General features: G+C 42.1%; 2 protein-coding genes across 6 annotated transcripts in view; both read left to right on the top strand.

Annotated features, from left to right (window-relative positions):
• LOC310641153 (cytochrome P450 2J2-like) overlaps positions 1–6,057 on the top strand; it is a 34,833-nt gene extending 28,776 nt beyond the window's left edge. For all 5 annotated transcript variants that reach the window (XM_083363983.1, XM_083363980.1, XM_083363979.1 and 2 more), the window contains one exon: positions 5,714–6,057. In XM_083363983.1, the coding sequence (XP_083220109.1) occupies positions 5,714–5,904 (191 nt within the window). In that variant the 3' untranslated portion in view covers positions 5,905–6,057. The remainder of the gene's footprint in view (positions 1–5,713) is intronic.
• Positions 1–19,058, top strand: part of LOC310641156 (cytochrome P450 2J5-like) — an 86,089-nt gene that overhangs the window by 43,492 nt on the left and 23,539 nt on the right. The gene's annotated exons all lie outside the window — the stretch shown is intronic.

The following is a 19,058-nucleotide window of genomic DNA, read 5'->3' as shown; positions in this document are numbered from 1 at the left end:
CTATTTAACTTATATGCAGAGCACATCATGAGAAAGGCAGGGCTAGATGAATCAAAAGTTGGAATTAAGATTGCCGGAAGAAATATCAACAACCTAAGATACGCAGATGATACCACTCTAATGGCAGAAAGTGAAGAAGAACTAAAGAGCCTCTTGTTGCGGGTGAAGAAGGAGAGTGCAAAACTTGGGTTGAAACTTAACATTAAGAAAACCAAGATCATGGCATCTGGCCCTCTCAATTCCTGGCAAATAGATGGGGAAGAAATGGAGGTAGTGACAGATTTTATTTTCCTGGGCTCCAAGATCACTGCAGATGGGGACTGTAGCCAAGAAATTAAAAGACGCTTGCTCCTGGGGAGGAAAGCCATGGCAAATCTAGACAGCACACTAAAAATCAGAGACATCACCCTGTCAACAAAAGTGCGTATAGTCAAGGCTATGGTCTTTCCAGTTGCAATGTATGGTAGTGAAAGTTGGACCATAAGAAAGGCTGAGCGCCAAAGAATTGAGGCCTTTGAACTGTGGTGCTGGAGAAGACTCCTGCGAGTCCCTTGGACTGCAAGGCGATCAAACCGGTCAGTCCTAGAGGAGATCAATCCTGACTGCTCTTTAGAAGGCCAGATCCTGAAGCTAAAACTCAAGTACTTTGGCCACCTAATGAGAAGGAAGGACTCCCTGGAGAAGAGCCTAATGCTGGCGAAGATCGAGGGCAATAGAAGAAGGGGACGACAGAGAATGAGGTGGCTGGATGGAGTCACTGAAGCAGTAGGCGTGAGCTTAAATGGACTCCAGAAGATGGTAGAGGACAGGAAGGCCTGGAGGAATGTTGTCCATAGGGTCGCGATGGGTCGGACACGACTTCGCAGCTAACAACAACAACAACAACATCCCATGTTCTAAAATAAACTGAATCTTCTTTCTCTTTCATTTTCAACCTCAGTCTATCCATTTCTGCACACTCTGAGATTTTTTTTAATTAACACTTCCTCTGCTGGTAGAACTTCATTTTTCCAATATTGAGCAAATACAATTCTTGCTGCAGTTAATATATGTAAAATTAAATAAATACACTCTCATAATTACCTACAATTATGCCTAACAAAAATAATTCTGGCTTAAAATCTAAATGTTTTTTGTCATTTTCTCTAACCATGTATGTATTCTTAACCAAAATCTTTTAGCTTTAGAGTATGTCCACCAAAGATAGTAGTAAGTGCCTATTTTTGTTTATATTTCCAACAATTATTTGATACATCTGTAAACATTTTTGCTAACCTCACAGGTGTTAAATGCCATCTATAATACATTTTGTATAAATTTTCTTTGTACACTACTACTTTTGTTATTTTCAAATTTCTTTCCCAAAGGCTTTGCCATTTTTCTAGTTCTATGTTATGTCCAAAGTTCTTTGTCCATGTTATCATTGTTTCTTTAACTTGTTCCTCTTCCATCTTTAAGCTTAGCATATATTTATAAAGTTTCTTGATCACTTTTTCATCTGATGTCAGTAATATCTTATCAAATTCTGTCTGTTCTTTATAGAACCCAGATATTTTAACATCTTTTTCATATCTCGTTTGAATTTGCAGATATGGCCATCATGCTAAATCAATACCCTGTTCTTCTAGTTCTTGTCTACCGTATTTTCCGGCGTATAAGACAACTTTTTAACCCATGAAAATCTTCTCAAAAGTTGGGGGTCGTCTTATACGCCCAGTCGTCTTATACGCCGGAAAATACTATTCACCCCTCTGATCTTTTCTCTTTTCTGCTGGATGGCGAGATCGCTGGGTGAATGGAGGTAGGCGATGGCAACCTGTGGTTAAACAGCCGACGGCGAATGGGTGATGGAGGGCAAACTCTCGTCAGCTCCTGGGGCGGCTACTGCAGCCGCCGCCGCTGCTCTCTCTAGGACTGGCCATGCTGGCACTTCCAATGCTGGCTGTCAGGTCCCCGACGAGAGGAGGGGCAGGCGGTCCTCAGAGGCGCGCCACTCGACAGTAGGAAGGGAGCACCTTTGCTCCCACCGAGGCACCGCCTGACCTGCACCGACCAGAAGAATTGCTTGTCCGGTCACAGAGTGCGGAACTGAGAGCAGCAGTGCACCAAGCGAGAGAGCTCAGAGGAAAGAAAGTGAGGCCCCCCTTTGGCGGGGAAGGAGCAAAGCTGGGCCAATCACAGAGCAGGCAGAGCAGGGAAATGTTATGGGGGAAAGGCGAGGTGGGCGGGACGTGGGCGTGGAGACGTTCCGTTAGAAGTAATGGAGGAGGCTCCGGGTGCTTTCTGGATCAGAATGTGTGAACTGAGGATGCCGCTACAGTCCTCGTGTTTCCCAGGGTTGCCCGTCATGCCAGAGGCATTCCCCGTAGCCCCAGATTCTTTAGCTCCCCACTTTCCTTAATTTGGGTGAATTTTGTGCTCCGTGGAGAAACATTAATACGCAAATGCCGTTTGTTTAACCGTGCAAAACTTGGGGGAAACCTTGGTATTTGGGAATGGAAAGGCTTAAGACTTTTCATTTCTGTTTTATGCACGGGCTGGGAGGGTCACGAAGTTTACCTCTTTTATTTTAGCAACATCGTGGCACTTATAAAAAAAGGGTACTAATGCTAAACGAGTTGTTAATATGCAGATTGTGTTGCAGGAAGTGAAATATTGAGTTATTAGCCCAAACCCTATAATTTAACAGGAAAAGTAGGGGGTCGTCTTATACGCCCAGTCGTCTTATAAGCCGGAAAATATGGTATGTTTTAATTTTCCTTCTTTATTCAAAATGTCTTTATAAGTCACAATTTTGTCATAGTTTATTAAGTTTGGATGAACAACGCTTCCATTGTGGAAAGCCATCCAGGTATTTTCATATAGATTTTTGTGCGTTTCCCTAACAGAAGTGTGTTTCTTTTGTAGTGTTATTGAAAGTATCTGTGAATTTTATTTTTTCCTTACCATAGAAAGGCATGTCATCCAAGTTGTATGTCATGTCCCTCTAGGTACAATAATCTTCTATCTCTAAGAGTTATCCACTCTTTTAGCCATGTTAGAATGGCTGCTTGATAATATAGACTCCAGTCTGGCACTCTAAATCCTCCATTTTCTTTTGCTTCTTGAAGCATTTACAATTTTATTCTAGCTTTTTTTCCTTGCCAAATAAATTTCAATATTCATTTGTTTAGTTCATCAAAGAAGTTTTTTCCCACTTTTATTTTATTTTATTTATTTATTGAATTTCTATACCGCCCTTCTCCTGAAGGACTCAGGGCGGTGTACAGGGCAATAAAAGCATTACATACAAAAGTTAAAATAAAATAAAATTAATTAAGCCCTAACAATAAATAATTAAAAATACCCCAACCCCTTAAACCAGGCCGGCCTGTTCAAATAAATAGGTTTTCAGATCACGGCGGAAAGAGCGAAGGTCGGGAGCCACCTTTTATAGGTATAGTTTGAAACAAAAAAAGTATTTTTGGTAAAATATTCATCTTCACTGTTGCTATTCTCTCCAACATTGAAAGTTGTAGATTTGTCCATTTTTCCAAGTCTAGTTTTATTTGTTTTACTAATTTTACATAATTATCTTCTTTTATTGTTGCACATCTTGCTGTTAGGTAGATTCCCAGATACTTCACTTTTTGACTATTTGAAGACCTGTTTTTTCTGATAACTGATTTTTTTTCCTGTAAGATTTTTAGTTAACAATTTGGTCTTTTCTCTGTTTATTTTCAGACCTGCCACTTCTCTGAATTCTTCTATCTTTTTCATAAGCCTAAAGCTTGTCTCAAGATGTTCTTCTAGTATAAAAACTAAATCGTCTGCAAATGCTTGTAACTTGTATTTTTCATTTTTTATCCCCAGTCCTTTAATTTCCGTATCTTGTCTAAAGTTTCTATTTAATACCTACAATGTTAGTATGAATAGCAATGGAGATAGGGGACATAATGGACAGCTTCAGTTATGACAAACATGAAATGCTATTGTTCTCCCAGAAATCTAAGGTCTTATAAGTGGAAAAGAAAAGAAAGCTTCTATTTGCAAATGAAAGGTTTATCCAAATGGGCATACCTCTTGAGAAAATCAAAGTTGGAGTTTTTCAAACTTGATTCTGATGGGTCTACCAAGAAATATTGACAAGCACCACACCAAACCACACCACACACACACACACACTGTAGTGCAGGGGTCTTCAAACTTGGCCTTTTTATGACTTGTGGACTTCAACTCCCAGAATTCCTCAGCCAGGCACCCTGGCTGAGGAATTCTGGGAGTTGAAGTCCACAAGTCATAAAAGGGCCAAGTTTGAAGACCCCTGCTGTAGTGTATGCAGGTTTTGCATACACGTGTGGGTCAGTGAATTAAGGAGGTGTGGAGCTGGACAGCTCCGTGCGGGAACAGCGAGCAGGAACAGCGTTCGGCGGGAAGCCAGAACAAAGAGCATTCGGCGGGAGAGCCGGATTTAAAGGCATTGGCTGACCAGCCGGCAGGACGCTTGGATTTTAACCCATTGGCCAGGCAGTTACCTGGCCAGGTATAAATGAGGGCTGAAATCCTTTGTTCCCCAGTTCGGCCATGTTGCTCAATAAAACAACTTAGCTCCTGAACCTGTGTCATCTATGATTCCGGAACCCAACTTAACACACACACAAACAAACACACACACACACACACACACACCTCAAATACTCTTTCAACTATTCTATTTGCTCCCTGTTCTTTCAGGAAATTTCCCTTTAGTTCTAGATTGGTTCTCTCCTTAATTAATTTCCATCCATTGCTTCTTGTCCAATCTGAAGGACTGGATCCACTGTGCCCCCATAGCTGAAGTCCAACAGAGGCACAGAAGAATACTTGGTCAATGAGCTGAAAATTAGCTCTCTTCACATCAGGTTTCTGACATATTTTATTTGCCAAGACAACCAAAACAGATTCAGTAGCATAGAGCAGGGATTTTTAACCTTTTCACCCATTGTATGACTTTTAGAATGTGGTATAAAGGTCACCTCCAATTTCTGCAGAAGCTCATTTCCATCCCTGCAGAATGGCTTCCACATCTGTCTATGCAAAAAGAGTTATGCAAAGCTGGTTCTTGCTCTGATGGAAACAAAACACAAAAGCCACTGACTGGGGCCCAATACTAGTTGGGACAGATTCCTGCTAAACCAGGCATCCTGGATCATTCCTGAACTAGTAATATGAGCATGAATATTTAAATCCCTGGGGGGGGGGGGAGAATCAAATGTAGCCGAATTCCACTTATTATGATGGGGCAGGAGGAAAGCCTGCTTTGCAGAATGCTATTCTCACATTCGTCCAGGCAGCCCGATGTAGTAAGCAAAAAATAACCAAAATAGGTGTTTGGTCACTGAAAGGTAATTCCTATAGATTATGTGCATTCCACCTCCTGTACTCTGATGCACCATAGAATATGTTGGTGGACAGAGAGATGAGAAAGTGACTTCCTTCTAGTAGACCCATCTCTGGAAGTACTTGCGAGATCAGTTATTTCCCAGAGTGTATAGCTTTGCCTTTGAAATGGTGTACTATCTACCACAACCTTAGTTAAAGTTATGCTATGAGTTAAAGTTATGCTCAAAGATACTAGGTCAACATGGAAATCTTCTTGGGATCTTACAGATTGTTTCAGAATTCCTTGATGATGTACTTATAAACTGGAGAACAGATTATGACCCCCTTCGTGCATGCTTTGTCTCATCTACAGGTGGACGTGCATGTATGGGACAGCTGCTGGCAAGAACTGAGATCTTCATCTTTCTGACCAGCCTGTTGAGGGCCTTCAGCTTCCAGTTGCCTGAAGGAGTGAAAGAACTCAATGAAGCACCTGTCCTAAAAGCGACAATGCATCCACACCCTTACAAATTTTGTGCTATTTCCACACAGGCCAAAACCTAAACAACAAAAAAAGCACAAAACTAAATACAGCATACCTGTTCAGTATGATAAATGTTTCCTATATACCTATTCACTTAATATTGTGTTTTGCTTCTATTTACACAATACTGAAACTTGTTCAATATATTGCTGGGTTCACACAACATGCCTAACCTGGTCAAACAGACAGCTGTATGCTTGTTATGTTTTATTTATTTATTTCCTTTGGATGCCAATACAATTCACTGGAGTAGAGCCTAATGCTGGGAAAGGTTGAGGGCAAGAGAAGAAGGGGACAACAGAGAATGAGGTGGCTGGATGGAGTCACTGAAGCCGTAGGTGTGAGCTTAAATGGATTCCAGAAGATGGTAGAGGACAGGAAGGCCTGGAGGAACATTGACCATAGGGTCACAATGGGTCAGACACACTTCGCAACTAACAACAACAACAACATATTACCATCCATTAAGTCTTAGTACCTTTTTTCATCTGATCCCTTAGTTTGTTTATCCCTTTCCAAAATGAAGGTTCTAATCACTCCTGTGCTGTTTATTCCAACCTAAGATTTTTTAAAGATTTAATACTTTCATAAATCTTCATTAGCCACGTATTAAAGGAATGTAGTGTAATCAAACTTGCCCTTATGGAGGGTATTAATATTGTTTTAAAAAGCCCATTAACAAGCAAATTCCAGAAATCAAGAAAGGAATTATGCGAACTTAGTATCCTTTTGAAGGTGCTGATTACGGTTTGGACAAAGGTGGTGATCCTTTGGCCCTCAGAGTTCCAATTTGTTTGATATCATATTCTTACAGTGTCTTCATGAGGACATTCTGTTTGGAATGTGCGTGGGCAATAATGAGCCCTCTCCTTGTCCAGAGAGGAATTCTGAAAAGCTGGTCCATTCACTAGCTCCTCATTTCCCTTAAATGGCACTACCTCCACATGGAGGGAAGTAAGCAGTGGGGTACCACAAGGTTCTGTCTTAGGCCCAGTGCTCTTCAATATCTTCCTAAATGATTTAGATGAGGGAATTGAAGGGGACCTCATCAAATTTGCAGATGTGACAAAACTGACAGGAATAGCCCACACCCCAGAAGATAAATTTACAATCTAAAAAGATATTGACCAACTTGAACAATAGGACCTATCCAACAAAATGAGTTTCAATGTGGAGAAAAGCTAAGTCTTACACTTAGGAAAAACCAAAGGCACAAATACAGATTGGGCAAGACCTGGCTTAAAAACAGTAACTGTGAGAGAGACCTTGGAGTTGTAGTGGATGATCACATGACTATGAGGCAGCAGTGTGCAGCAGCAACCAAAAAAAGCTAATAAAATCCTGGGTTGTAGAAACAGGCATAAAGTCAAGATCACGCAAAGTACTAGTACTAGTACCACTTTACAAAGCTCTGGAATACTGCAGCCAATTTGGTCAACATATCATAAAATAGATGTTGAGAGTTTGGAAAAAATTCAGAGAAGAGCAACTAAGATCAAAAGCGTGGAGACCAAAACGTACAAAGAACAGCTGCAGAACTTGGGTTGGCCAGTCTAAAGAAAAGAAAGAGGGGAGACATGATAGCAATATTCTAGTATCTGAAGGGCTGCCAGAAAGAAGAGGGGGTAAGGATATTCACCAAAGCACCAGGGGGATGGATGAGAAACAATGGCTGGAAACTGATCAAGGATAGAAGCAAACCTGGAATTAAGGAGAAACTTCCTGACAGTGAGGACAATCAACCAGTGGAACAGCTTGCCTCCAGAAATAGTTGGCAATCCATCACTGGAGATTTTTAAGAAGAGACTGGACAACCACCTGTCTGAGGTGGTATAGGTTCTCCTGCTTGAGCAAGGGGCTGGAATAGAAGACCTCCAAGGTCCCTTCCACCTTCTATTCTGTTTTGTTCTGTTCTGTTCTGTTCTATTCCATTCCATTCTGTTTTCTGTGATCCAAAATTGTATATTCCTCATAATGCAAGAATATTTTACTAGAAAAAGAATAGAACAAAACTTTACTGATTTAATCATTTAATCATATCAAAATATAAAACTGATACAAATATTCAAGTTGAGTCAAAGAAAACAAGAGGACATGTTCATACTGTATTTTCCTGAAAGTAAACCCTACTCCAAAAGTAAGCCCCAGCTGTTTTTCAGTAGTGGGCCTAATATTTATTTATTTATTTATTTTAATTCCATTTATATCCCGCCCTTCTCCGAAGACTCAGGGCTGCTTACAAGCTTAGCAGTAGCCTTCATTCTATGTATATGCCTGCTTATTAGGGCTTTCACACACACCCCAAGCGGCATTATTACAAAGTCAGCTTAATTGCCCCCAACAATCTGGGTCCTCATTTTACCTACCTCGGAAGGATGGAAGGCTGAGTCAACATAAGCCCTACCCTGAAAGTAAGCCCTGTCGCAAGGCAGTTGGCCTAGATCTTCCATGCCCTCTGCCAGTGGCCACCAGTGGAACCAGCTACCACAGGCCCCACCATCTCCATCCCACCGTCTGTATGCCTGCGGCCACAATGAACCGTACCTCGATGAGCCCCAGGCTCTGCCTGCCCTGCCTGCTGCTCTACTGCTGCTGGGACATTTCTTGACTGCGTTGAGTGCCATGTGTGGCCGCCAAGTGGCTGACCATGAGGCTTTGGGCTTTGCGGAGCTCTTTGCTTTCCTGACCATGTTGTTCTGGGCTGCCATGCTGGGCTGCTCCTGCCTGGCGTGGAGTCAGTCCATGCCTCCGCCTTCGGACTGCTGCACACTAGGCTGCGTGCCTACTCAGTGCTGCAGGCACCGGGCTAAGGGCTGAACCTGGCGCTCTTCAGGCTGAGGTGGGCGCTGCACCACTCATGCCAGCTGGGTGCTTTTGGCCTCTACCGGCTGCTCCTGCCAGATCACCTTCCATCTGGCCAGCGGCTGCTGCCACCACCATGAGGCGGGGAGGGAATTGCTTCCCTCTGCCTGCCAGTCACCTGCGGAAGCCACACAGGGTAAGGTTGCTGTGCCTCCTCGCCCAGATGCCCTTGTCTCCCCCAAGCGGGTTTTTTTTTTACTAACCTGCCTTTCAGCTGCATTGTGTTTCTCCATTTGCTTCTCAGCCTTCGCCGTGTGTTTGTGGGACAAAAATAAGTTCAATCAGACTTTCTAACTTTGTGAAATCTGTAGCCCTTCTTTTAAAATGTGGCAGTGGGGAACCTGTTTCTGTGAATGATTTATTTATTTATTTATTTTTATTTTATTTATGATGATAATGTTACCCATTCAGTTGTTTCACCTTTGATGGTGTCCAGCCACCATGCTCTTTGGGGGCCTGGTTTCCTTTTACTACTAACTCTTCCAAACATAATTGCTTTCTCTAGTGAATTCCCCCACATGATTTGACCAAAATAAGTGATTTGCAGTTTTGTGATTTATTTTTAAATTTATTTTTATTTTAATTCCATTTATATCCCGCCCTTCTCCGAAGACTCAGGGCGGCTTACAAGCTTAGCAGTAGCCTTCATTCTATGTATATGCCTGCTTGTTAGGGCTTTCACACACACCCCAAGCGGCATTATTACAAAGTCAGCTTAATTGCCCCCAACAATCTGGGTCCTCATTTTACCTACCTCGGAAGGATGGAAGGCTGAGTCAACCTTGAGCCTGGTGGGATGCGAACCTGCACTAATTGCAGGCAGCTGGTGTTACTTAAGGAGGCATTAGCCCACTGCTCCACCAAGGCTCTAGTGACATGTCTGGTGGCATGTACTCCAATATTTGCTTGCTAGTCACTTTTTGCTGTCCAAGAAACATTGCAGGAGCCTTCTCCAGCACCACAATTCAAACAAGTCGATGTCTTCCTTTCTTGCTTTATTAAGGTCCAACTTTCATTTCTGTGAAAACAACTTGATCTATGTGTTCCTAGCTCCAGGTATACCTAGTCCACCACTTCCTAAAATTGCTTTTCGATTTATTGATATTCAGGTAGTTGAACAGATAATGTGAACTAAATCTGTGCACCAATCTTCTCAACCCTACCCGGATAAATGACATTAATGCTATGTCATCTTCATAAAGTAAAACTTTATGATATTCATATCAATTGAACGAAGGGAAATCATTAATATGCAAATTAGATAAAATGGAAGCCAGTATATATCTTTTCCTGACTCCTTTTATCAGTATTAATTTTCCGTGTTAAGGAACAATGTGTTCCTGGGCATACCATTAGGCATTGATTTGTGCTTCTTAGATTGTAAGCCGCCTGAGTCTTCGGAGAAGGGCGGGATATAAATGGGATTAAAAAAGAAGATGATCAAAGGCCTGGTATTAATTTTCCCTGTTAAGGAACAATGTGTTCCTGGGCAAACCATTAGGCATGAATTTGCAGTATAATGCCTTGATTGAAGAGGGGAATCAGGAATGCATGCTCAGATCCATATGTTTCTTTCAAAGAGGGTCTCTGTTTATCGAATCAAATGCTGCACTGAGGTCCATAAAAGTGGTAAACATCTACCTCCTTTTAACTGTATATGTAAGGACCCACTTAAATTTACATCGTAAGAAGACAGAACTCTTGGAAATATTTTCTTCCATCAGGAATCTTTATTAAGAGAAATTAACTGAAGGCATGTTAAACTGGATCTGGGGAGCTCTCACCACCACTCAACATCTTAAAGTGTTCCCCAAGCAGCCCCAACTCGCAGTTCTTCCGGGCGATCCAAACCGGCAGATTCTAGGTGTTTATTTCAGGGAAGATAATTTCAGTCCAGCTCAGTTGGCACGATCATTCAATCCTTTTATTGCCCAGACTCCAAGTGTTGTATCTTTCCCCCCTCCCCTTTTCCCTCTCTGTCGGCACAGAGAAGCTCTTCACAGAGGCATAGGATGAAAGACAGATGGCTGTATTGTTATGTTTAGTATACCCAGAGTGAATCAACAAAAGGTTACTTTGTAGTGAAGACAGGAAGGGAAAGCAACAAAAGTCCCCATGCATTCCCCCTCCCCTTTTTTCGTATGACAGAATCCGGGAGAACGCAAGGGCCTCATTTTTAATCAGAGAAGATAGGTAGAAATGAAATCTAACTGGATTCTGACAGTATATTTTTCTACTAGATGATATAAAATGAAGTAGTTATCAATGGTGGGGTGACCAGACCTAAAATAAGTTTTCTCTTTTAAATTACTCAATCTTCAATCTTGTACAAGTTTGCCCCCCTTGCTTTCTAAATGCCTCCCAGATATAAGAGGGGGTCTAGGGGTAGCCGAGGCAAACCCTTCTGCCCATCACTGGTCAACAGCTGCCTGCAATTAGTGCAGGTTCGCGTCCCACCAGGCTCAAGGTTGACTCAGCCTTCCATCCTTCCGAGGTAGGTAAAATGAGGACCCAGATTGTTGGGGGGCAATTAAGCTGACTTTGTAATAATGCCGCTGGTGTGTGTGTGAAAACCCTAACAAGCAGGCATATACATAGAATGAAGGCTACTGCTAAGCTTGTAAGCCGCCCTGAGTCTTCGGAGAAGGGCGGGATATAAATCCCACCAGGCTCAAGGTTGACTCAGCCTTCCATCCTTCCGAGGTAGGTAAAATGAGGACCCAGATTGTTGGGGGGCAATTAAGCTGACTTTGTAATAATGCCGCTGGTGTGTGTGTGAAAACCCTAACAAGCAGGCATATACATAGAATGAAGGCTACTGCTAAGCTTGTAAGCCGCCCTGAGTCTTCTGAGAAGGGCGGGATATAAATCCCACCAGGCTCAAGGTTGACTCAGCCTTCCATCCTTCCGAGGTAGGTAAAATGAGGACCCAGATTGTTGGGGGGCAATTAAGCTGACTTTGTAATAATGCCGCTGGTGTGTGTGTGAAAACCCTAACAAGCAGGCATATACATAGAATGAAGGCTACTGCTAAGCTTGTAAGCCGCCCTGAGTCTTCGGAGAAGGGCGGGATATAAATCCCACCAGGCTCAAGGTTGACTCAGCCTTCCATCCTTCCAAGGTAGGTAAAATGAGGACCCAGATTGTTGGGGGCAATAAGCTGACTTTGTAATAATGCCGCTTGGGGTGTGTGTGAAAGCCCTAACAAGCAGGCATATACATAGAATGAAGGCTACTGCTAAGCTTGTAAGCCGCCCTGAGTCTTCGGAGAAGGGCGGGATATAAATTTAATAAAAATAAAAAATAAATAAAAAATAAAATAAAGTGATTCAAGAAAACAGATACACTTTTACACACACATACACATACTTCCCTGGGCAAGCCTGTGCTATAAAGCAATATAAGCTTACCTTATCTTCAGCCCTCCTGAGTATGCAGGAACCAAGTGAAGGCAACAACCACAACAAAAAGGAGAAAAAAAACTAGTTCCTGTTTAAAAGCCACAGTGAAGAGTCAAGAAGGGGGGAGGCACTTCCAGGAAACTCCAGAGCCTGCTTGGTGCCTTCCCCCTTCCCAAGCCTCCCTAGGACCAAGCACCTCTCCTAAGCCAGAGTTCGCCAAAAATGATATGCAGGTTCTGAGGTTTTGCTGGATAAAAAATACAGGAAACCAGAAGTTGCCCTCAAGCTTTATGTGTTTATTCAGCTGAACAAAGATGGGCTTCTCTAAAAAGAGACAAAAGCCCAAAATATTAGAAAAGCCTTATTTTTATACCTACTTTGATTACTTAAGCAATTCACCCAGCAAAGCTGACACACATAAGATTAAGACTTCGCCCTTTAAGGCTGGCACATTGTAGATAAGGAAGAAGAAAGCAGAAGTAGCTAGTATGTTCCCTTTTGTGTGTTTCCCCAAGACACCATGTTCCCTTTTGGGTGTTTCCCCAAGACACCAGGTGTTCCCTTTTGGGTGTTTCCCCATGACACCAGATGTTTCCTTTTGTTTTTGTTTTTTTCCACAGTTCCTTTAATATACCACAGACCAAACAATGAAATATAAACATTTTTTCAAGTATTTAACATTTGTTATATCAGTAATGCTGTAGGTATTATATATCATCATACATAAATACATACACGTACGTTTGGGTGCTGCTTGTCCATTTCCCCTTTCACTGTATCCACCCTCCTTCTCTCTCTTCCCTCTTCTCTACTTTCTTTCTCCCTTTCTCCTTTCTTTCCTACTTCCCTCTTCTTCCTCTCCTCTCCTCTTTCCCTCACCACTCCTTATCTCCTCATTTTTCTTCCATCTAAATTAGTATTAGTGTCCGGACCCACCCCAAACCACGTCTTAGGAAGACAAAAACTCTTGGAGTCAGTTCTAGTCCAAAAGGAATCTTGCTTGGTTGTGGGAATACAAGACAGGACTTAGTATTGTTTTACAAATTGAAATTTTATAAAGGGTACCCAGTTCAACCCCCCTTCCCTCAACCCCATTTGGTCAGCCCCCATCCTTCTACTTTGTGTCAACCCTTTCGTGGGGAAAAAAGGAACTTCAAATCTTTATGGTTATTGCCTTCTTCCTCTCCCCCTCCCTTTTGATCCCCCCAGTTCAAAAGGTTTCCTTGGTCTTTGAAATAACCTAAGGCAGGCTGAATCCACATATTCTCCTCCTTCCTCGGGAGATGGCAGAATCCGTATTGGGGGGGATAATGTTTTAAACATACATTTATGAATGTGATATAAATGGATTCTGACATCCTGCTCTCCTTAAAAGAAAGATATGTCCATCTGTAGGGAAAGAAAGAAAGAAAAACATATAAATGTTAACTTGGTTTGTTCGGATATTCTGTATGAAATCTCTTAAGCAGCTTTGGTGCTTTAACGTGGCGTTTGCTGACCCATTCATTTTCTGAGGAGGGGAGGTGTTTCCAAGCCACTAAATATTGGGTCGTTCCATGATGTTTCCTGAAATCCAAAATTTCTTTCACCTCAAAATGTTGTTCCCCTTCCACAATGATGGGAGGTGGTGGTGGTGGGATTTTTTTGTTCGTAGGGGAGATTGTTGTTCTCTCTTTATTAGACTGCAGTGAAAGATTGGGTGTATTTGTCTAAGATTTTTAGGTAGTCCTAATTCAACTGTCCCCTTCATGGATTACTGCCTTGTCGTGGCGAAGGGGCTTGCGTAATTCAATGAAGCTATGAGCTATGCCGTGCAGGGCTACCCAAGACGGACAGGTCATAGTCGAGAGTTCTGACAAAACGTGATCCACTGGAGAAGGAAATGGCAACCCACTCCAGTATCTTTGCCATGAAAACCCTATGGACAGTACCAAAAGGCAAAACGATATGACGCTGGAAGATGAGCCCCTCAGGTCGGAAGGCGTCCAATATGCTACTGGGGAAGAGCAGAGGGCTAGTACTAGTAGCGCCAGAAAGAATGAAGCGACTGGGCCAAAGCCGAAAGGACGCTCAGCTGTGGATGTGTCTGGTGGTGAAAGGAAAGTCCGATGCTGTAAAGATTTTTTCTCCATAGGAACCTGGAATGTAAGATCCATGAATCAAGGAAAGCTGGACGTGGTCAAACAAGAGATGACAAGACTGAACATCGACATCTTAGGTATCAGCGAACTAAAATGGACAGGAATGGGTGAATTTAATTCAGATGACCATCAGGTATACTACTGCGGACAAGAATCCCTCAGAAGAAATGGAGTAGCCTTCATAGTCAATAAAAGAGTAGGAAAAGCAATACTGGGATACAATCCTCAAAATGACAGAATGATCTCAGTTCGAATCCAAGGCAAACCATTCAATATCACAGTAGTCCAAGTCTATGCCCCAACCACCAGTGCTGAAGAGGATGAAATTGACCGGTTCTACGAAGCCCTACAGCACCTTATAGAACTAACACCAAAGAATGATGTCCTTATCATCATGGGGGATTGGAATGCTAAAGTAGGAAGCCAAAAGATAACTGGAATAACAGGCAAGTTTGGCCTTGGAGTACAAAATGAAGCAGGGCACAGGCTGATAGAATTTTGTCAAGAGAATACGATGGTCATAGCAAACACTCTTTTCCAACAACCCAAGAGACGGCTTTACACATGGACATCACCAGACGGTCAACACAGAAATCAGATTGACTATATGCTCTGCAGCCAAAGATGGAGAAGCTCTATACAGTCAGTAAAAACAAGACCAGGAGCTGACTGTGGCTCAGACCATGAGCTTCTCCTTGCAAAGTTTAGGCTCAAACTGAAGAAAGTAGGGAAAAGCACTAGGCCACTCAGGTATGAATTAAATCATATCCCTGTTGAATATACAGTAGAGGTGACAAATAGATTTAAGGAATTAGATCTGATAGACAGAGTGCCTGAAGAACTATGGACAGAGGTTCGTGACATTGTACAACAGGTAGCAACCAAAACCATCCCAAAGAAAAAGAAATGCAAGAAAGCAAAATGGCTGTCTGAGGAAGCTTTGCAAATAGCTGAGGAAAGGAGGGAAGCGAAAGGCAAGGGAGAAAAACATAGATATGCCCAATTGAATGCAGAATTCCAGAGAATAGCTAGAAGAGATAAGAATGCCTTCTTAAATGAACAGTGCAAAGAAATAGAAGAAAACAATAGAATAGGGAGGACCAGAGATCTCTTCAAGAAAATTGGAGAGATGAAGGGAGCGTTTAATGCAAAAATGGGCATGATAAAGGACCAAAATGGCAGGGACCTAACAGAGGCAGAAGAGATTAAGAAGAGGTGGCAAAATTACACAGAAGAACTATACAAGAATGAGCTTAACGTCCCTGATAATCACAATGAGGTGGTCACTGACCTCGAGCCAGACATCCTAGAATGTGAAGTGAAGTGGGCCTTAGGAAAGCTGAGCAACAACAAAGCTAGTGGAGGTGACAGTATTCCAGCTGAGCTATTCAAAATCTTAAAAGACAGTGCAGTAAAAGTGCTACACTCAATTTGCCAGCAAATTTGGAAAACTCAACAGTGGCCACAGGATTGGAAAAGATCAGTTTACATTCCAATTCCAAAGAAAGGCAGTGCCAAAGAATGTTCAAACTTTCGCACCATTGCACTCATTTCTCATGCTAGTAAAGTCATGCTTAAAATCCTACAAGCTAGACTTCAGCAGTATGTGGATCGAGAACTACCAGAAGTACAGGCAGGATTTCGAAGAGGCAGAGGAACTAGAGATCAAATTGCCAACATACGCTGGATCATGGAGAAAGCTAGGGAGTTCCAGAAAAACATCTACTTCTGCTTCATTGACTATGCTAAAGCCTTTGATTGTGTGGATCATAACAAACTGTGGCAAGTTCTTAAAGAGATGGGAGTACCAGACCATCTTATTTGTCTCTTGAGAAACCTATATGCGGGTCAAGAAGCAACAGTGAGAACTGGACACGGAACCACTGATTGGTTCAAAATTGGGAAAGGAGTCCGGCAAGGCTGTATACTGTCGCCCTGCCTATTTAACTTATATGCAGAGCACATCATGAGAAAGGCAGGGCTAGATGAATCAAAAGTTGGAATTAAGATTGCCGGAAGAAATATCAACAACCTAAGATACGCAGATGATACCACTCTAATGGCAGAAAGTGAAGAAGAACTAAAGAGCCTCTTGTTGCGGGTGAAGAAGGAGAGTGCAAAACTTGGGTTGAAACTTAACATTAAGAAAACCAAGATCATGGCATCTGGCCCTCTCAATTCCTGGCAAATAGATGGGGAAGAAATGGAAGTAGTGACAGATTTTATTTTCCTGGGCTCCAAGATCACTGCAGATGGGGACTGTAGCCAAGAAATTAAAAGACGCTTGCTCCTGGGGAGAAAAGCCATGGCAAATCTAGACAGCACACTAAAAAGCAGAGACATCACCCTGTCAACAAAAGTGCGTATAGTCAAGGCTATGGTCTTCCCAGTTGCAATGTATGGCAGTGAAAGTTGGACCATAAGAAAGGCTGAGCGCCAAAGAATTGAGGCCTTTGAACTGTGGTGCTGGAGAAGACTCCTGCGAGTCCCTTGGACTGCAAGGCGATCAAACCGGTCAGTCCTAGAGGAGATCAATCCTGACTGCTCTTTAGAAGGCCAGATCCTGAAGCTAAAACTCAAATACTTTGGCCACCTAATGAGAAGGAAGGACTCACTGGAGAAGAGCCTAATGCTGGGAAAGATCGAGGGCAATAGAAGAAGGGGACGACAGAGAATGAGGTGGCTGGATGGAGTCACTGAAGCAGTAGGCGTGAGCTTAAATGGACTCCAGAAGATGGTAGAGGACAGGAAGGCCTGGAGGAACGTTGTCCATAGGGTCGCGATGGGTCGGACACGACTTCGCAGCTAACAACAACAACAAATTCAACTGTTACTGGGTTTATGATTCTTTTAATTGGAAAAGGTCCAATATATTTTGGTCCTATTTTTTTGCAGGGTTGGAGTGATTTAAGGTATTTTGTGGACAGATATACCATCTCTCCCACTTTGAACGGTGTGGGATCGGCTCTTTTCCTGTCTGCCTGTGTTTTGTATGCTAGTCTAGCATCTGTTAACGCTTTTCTGACAATAGGCCAGGTGTATTGTAATTGAGCAATCCATTCCTTTAGTTCTGGAATTACCGGTTCTTTTGGAGTTAGTTCAGGTATGGGGTTGAAGCTTTGGCCTGTAGCTACTTGAAAAGGAGTGTAACCTGTGCTGGAGTGGACTGTATTACTATATGCCACTTCTGTGAAAGGCAGCAGGTCTGTCCAATTGTTCTGCTGAAAATGTACATAACATCTTAAATATTGCTCAAGTACTGTGTTAGATCTCTCACATTGCCCGTTACCTTGAGGATGATGACTAGATGTCAATCCTTGGGTAGTTCCTAACAGGGATAAGAATTCCTTCCAAAATGCCAAGGTAAATTGCACCCCTCTGTCAGATATGATGCGTATGGAGGGGATAATGTTTTAAACATACATTTATGAATGTGATATAAATGGATTCTGACAATTAGCTGTCTTTTAAGCATATTCTCTTTTTCACCTACTCATAAAATTTTCCCCAAATTTCATAATACTCTGACTCTGTCTTATCTTTAATTATCATTGTTAATCTATTCATTTCTGCACATTCCATTATTTTCCTGATCACCTCTTCTTCTGGAGGAGCTTTCAGTGCTTTCCAGTTTTGTGCAAACACAATCCTAGCTGCAGTGGTTATATGAATAATCAAATATGTGTTCTCTTTACTATATTTCTCAGGTAAAATACCCAACAGGAATATTTCTGGTCTTAATTCTATACGTTGTTGTATCATCTTTCTATCCATGATTTAATTATGTTCCAATAGGTCCACTACATATGATAGAAAGAGCCTGGTATTTGATTGCATTTCCAATATTTCATAGATCTGTCCTTAAACATTTTAGCTAGTTTTTCTGGAGACATATGCCATCTGTAGAACATATTGTACATATTTTCTTTATACGCTGTCGCCATTGTCAGTTTATAGTTTCTTTCCCACAATTGCTGCCATCTATCTAATTCAATCGTATATCCAAAATTTCTTGACCATTTTATCATTGACTCCTTAACCTGCTACTCCTCTAATTCCCTATATAATAAGTAGCTGTACATTTTTTAATGTTTCCTTTTGGGTGTTTCCCCAAGATACCATGTTCTCTTTTGGGTTTTCCCCATGGCACCAGATGTTCCCTTTGGGGTGTTTCCCCATGACACCAGATGCTCTCAGGTGGGTTAGGGTTCATGGGTCTGCAAGTGGCCAGAGAGAGAGGGGCCATCTGCACATATTCACAATTGATACTCTCCCCTAAGTCCGGGTCATCAGTAGCCATTCTATTTCCTATAGGTCTATAAGATGAAATTGATTACAGAGGGATGGACCTAAGGATAAAACAATAGCTCTTTTTGTACCCCAATGACCAATGATCAAATACGTTTTTTAAATGATTCAACTGTCAGTCAGTGCTTGGAATGAGACACATCAAGACAATCAGTAATTTGGCGGTAAGGAATAAAAGGAACAATAATAGCATTGGGCCATAAGGCAAAACACAATAGCTTAAAGAATGGCTTGGTATTACTCATGCCACCTGACCTCCATTGAGTTTAAGGGTGCTTCAGAGTTGGACAATTGTTCCTGCTAAAGCTTTAGCATGGATCATTTCCAGATGTGCTCAAGGGCTAACCCTCATGTGCTGACTTCATTCTTAGGTAGGCATTGCTCAGCATCTATAATTGTCTACCTATAATTTGTTGCTTGGATTAAGGGCAACTGTTAATAACAGCTGCTGCGGGATCTATA

The sequence above is a fragment of the Vipera ursinii genome (assembly GCF_947247035.1).
Source record: "Vipera ursinii genome assembly, chromosome: 5".
Classification (NCBI taxonomy): Eukaryota; Metazoa; Chordata; class Lepidosauria; order Squamata; family Viperidae; genus Vipera; species Vipera ursinii.
This window is presented reverse-complemented; position numbering and strand designations above follow the sequence as displayed.